Source organism: Oratosquilla oratoria, chromosome 1, assembly GCF_046742065.1.
Source record: "Oratosquilla oratoria isolate Oo_2021 chromosome 1, ASM4674206v1, whole genome shotgun sequence".
NCBI classification, from domain to species: Eukaryota; Metazoa; Arthropoda; class Malacostraca; order Stomatopoda; family Squillidae; genus Oratosquilla; species Oratosquilla oratoria.
Window position 1 is genome coordinate 91,634,952 of NC_134777.1, and position 3,021 is coordinate 91,637,972.

The 3,021-nt window shown below is 39.6% G+C and overlaps 1 protein-coding gene across 4 annotated transcripts in view; it reads right to left on the reverse strand.

Annotated features, from left to right (window-relative positions):
* The window catches only part of mei-W68 (meiotic W68), a 44,552-nt gene extending 42,121 nt beyond the window's left edge, over positions 1 to 2,431 (reverse strand). For all 4 annotated transcript variants that reach the window (XM_076179921.1, XM_076179971.1, XM_076180039.1 and 1 more), the window contains exon 1: positions 2,220 to 2,431. In XM_076179921.1, coding sequence (XP_076036036.1) covers positions 2,220 to 2,353 — 134 coding nt within the window. In that variant the 5' untranslated portion in view covers positions 2,354 to 2,431. The remainder of the gene's footprint in view (positions 1 to 2,219) is intronic.
* Between the last annotated feature and the right edge of the window lie 590 nt (positions 2,432 to 3,021).

Genomic DNA, 3,021 nt, shown 5'->3' on the forward strand with positions numbered 1-3,021 from the left:
ACTGGTGAAGTGGGACCAGGTAAAGAAGAACTACAAGTAACGAGTAACAATCCAGAATGGATCAGAATTATTACAAGTAATGGTTATGAGCCTGAGCTTGTATGTTTTTTCATATCTTACTTTATTTACTTATGTTATTACTGGACGCAGGCTGTTAGGCCTCTATACCCAGATCCTCATTGGTCATTTTTCTGGTGATATTGAGAGTTGCTTCGTAATCAATTTTAACATCCTGTTTATCCCAATGCTTGTCGAGATGGCATTTGAATGAAGCCATAGTTGGAGTCTGTACAACCTGGGTAGGCAGGCTGTTGTTGTTGTTGTTGTCGTTCCCTAGACTGTCTGTCCGAGCAGTCCCGTCTCCCCAAGGAAGGCCACAGCCGAAACTGGGTTTTCCCACAAATCCTTTATAGAGTGTATGTTGTGTTGTTCGCGTGCATGATTGTGTATAATGCAGTCTTCCATTATGTGTTGTATGGTATGGGGTGAAGTGTTACATCCTGGGCAGCTGTTCACAACACGGTCGTCCAGCCTCTTCTGGTAGCTTAGAAGTGCTGGGTGGTGACCGCATCGCAGTCTGGCCAAGTGGACTCTGTCCTTACGTGGGAGAGAGGATTCAGAAGGGTGGATATCAGGGGGTCTGGCATGCAGCAGTGTGTTGTCTTTCAGTGTGTTAATGGAGCGGTGAGTGATATGATTATGAATATGTCTCCGGAGGCTGGTATTCGGTGGTTGTGGAGGAAGAGAAGAGAGTATCTGTGTGTAATAAAGGTCTTTGGGTGTAGTTTTAATGTTTCTTGGTGTGTGTGGGTGTTCTGCTATGTAGTGTAGCGGGTGTGATGTGTTTGTGGTGGCTGCAGCAAGTGTTTGTGTGCCTCTCATGTCGAGGTGGTCTTTGACTTTGAGGACTTTTGTTTCATGGTGTAAATGGTCTGTAGGTGATGTATTTGTGCAGCCTGTAATTGTTTTTAGGGCTTTGTTTTGTATGATTTGAAGGGTGTTGTGGTGTGTCTCACTGAGATTAGGAGCCCATGCAGGACTCGCATAATTCATCACTGAGCGTATGCATTGTTTGTATATTGTTATATTAGTTTCTTTGTTTTGTCCAAATGCTGTTCCAGACGTCCACAATCCTATATGTAAAATAAATTTTTTGCAGCATTTTGTTGGCTCTCCATTTATACAGTTTGTACTCATGTTCTCTGGTTATTTGTTACCTAGTTAACAAAAATGGTGTTGCTCCTTCATATTCACCATGCATCATCTTGTATGTCTCAATCATATCTCCCCTAGCTCTTCTGTAGACCAATGAAGGCAAATCTACTTTTTTCAGTCTTTCCTCATATCTCAGGTTCTTTAGACCAGGACTCATCCTTGTAGCCCTTCTTTGGACATGTTTAATAGCTCTTGTATCTTTTTGTTATCCAAGGGCTCCAGACTGCTTGAGACTTGAGTGTATTCCAGGATGGGTCTTACCATGGCTGTGAATAGTGAACAAACATTTTTGGGTCCATATATTTCAATGTCCTACGAATGACACCCATGGTTTGGTTGGTTTTATTGATTTTGCTTTGTATGTGATAATGTGGCCTGCAAATTCAGTTTGCTGTCCACTGGTACTCTTAAGTCTTGTTCTTTTTGTGTCTATTCTAGTTCCGAGTTGTTATATGTGTTGTATCTGTAATCATAATTATTATCTACCTGTTGCCCATTTAAATGCATTACTTTACATTTATTTGGATGTAGTAACCAATACCAAGCGATTGAGATTGCTGTGATTTGCCTGTCTAATGAGTGATGGTTATGATGGTGCTTTATTCCTCACAAAACTACATTAGCAACATTTATTATACATACACTCTGCAGACAAGTTACAAATAAAGAAGTGACCCAGTACAATCAAGAGGAGCGACATCAAGAAACTGATAATTATGGCAATCATCCCGTAGAAATCTTCGTCTTCGAAAGTAAATACGACCAACGAGTATATGTGATTCACCATTTCGATATTGAATATGTGACAAGTTCGTTTAATATCCGTACCAATAATGTAAGCAATCACTGCAAATGAGCATGGAAAAATATAATTGTCCAAAAAGATATATTTCTTACATTTAAGGCATCCAATACATTATTAACCCAGAAAAATTAAACGTTATCCGAACCATACGACAGTCACAGTCACAGTGTAGGTAGTACTCAATAATTATAATGGTTACCTGTCATCTTTTTCTCGCATTACTCTTGAAGTTAACCATCCCGAGGGGTTCACCATGTGCAGACGAAGACTGTGGCAAAGGTGGTCAATTTCGTACCAAAACTCGCTACTTGCCAAGTTCCCATTGTTGTACATTTTCAGTTCCTGATTACACTTTCTGTCCCACTCCTTTCCGCTTTGTTACTGTACTCGTAACGTACGCTGGCGACTGGCGTGACGACTATCGAGTCCGTCGACGACTCGACAACCGTTATTTTTTGACACTTGAAAGTACATAAAAATATTGAATTGTAAGAAATATGTTTTATTTTAAAATACTAACTTCAAGATGTAAAGCAAAAACTTTATGTAACTTGTTTAAATCGCATGCTAAATTAATCAACAAAACCATTCTCATGAATTACATTTGATTAGGGTCGGATTAAAACTTTAGGGGACTAAGGCTGAGATGAAATATTTTCATTGCAACGGCACCGGTTCAGTAATAAGGTAGAATATCATAACAATCAGCCTTATTATTGGATCGGTGCCATTGATACCAAGGTGTCCTTAGATAAAATTATTTTGGACACCTTGGTTTTCCGCCAAAATGTCGCTTGACGCAGATGCCAAGTCCTAATTTCATTTCGTGTGTTACATGCGAAATATTTCTTTGCATGTAACCCTGAAAGAGTTCGAGTTGATGAGCCATATTAAGGCAGATATAGACATCTTAAGTTACTTATACGAACAACAAAGTACATACATACATACACCAAAGGCTTTTTCCCCTTACACGTAGGGTAGCCAAAAAAGAAAAAGGC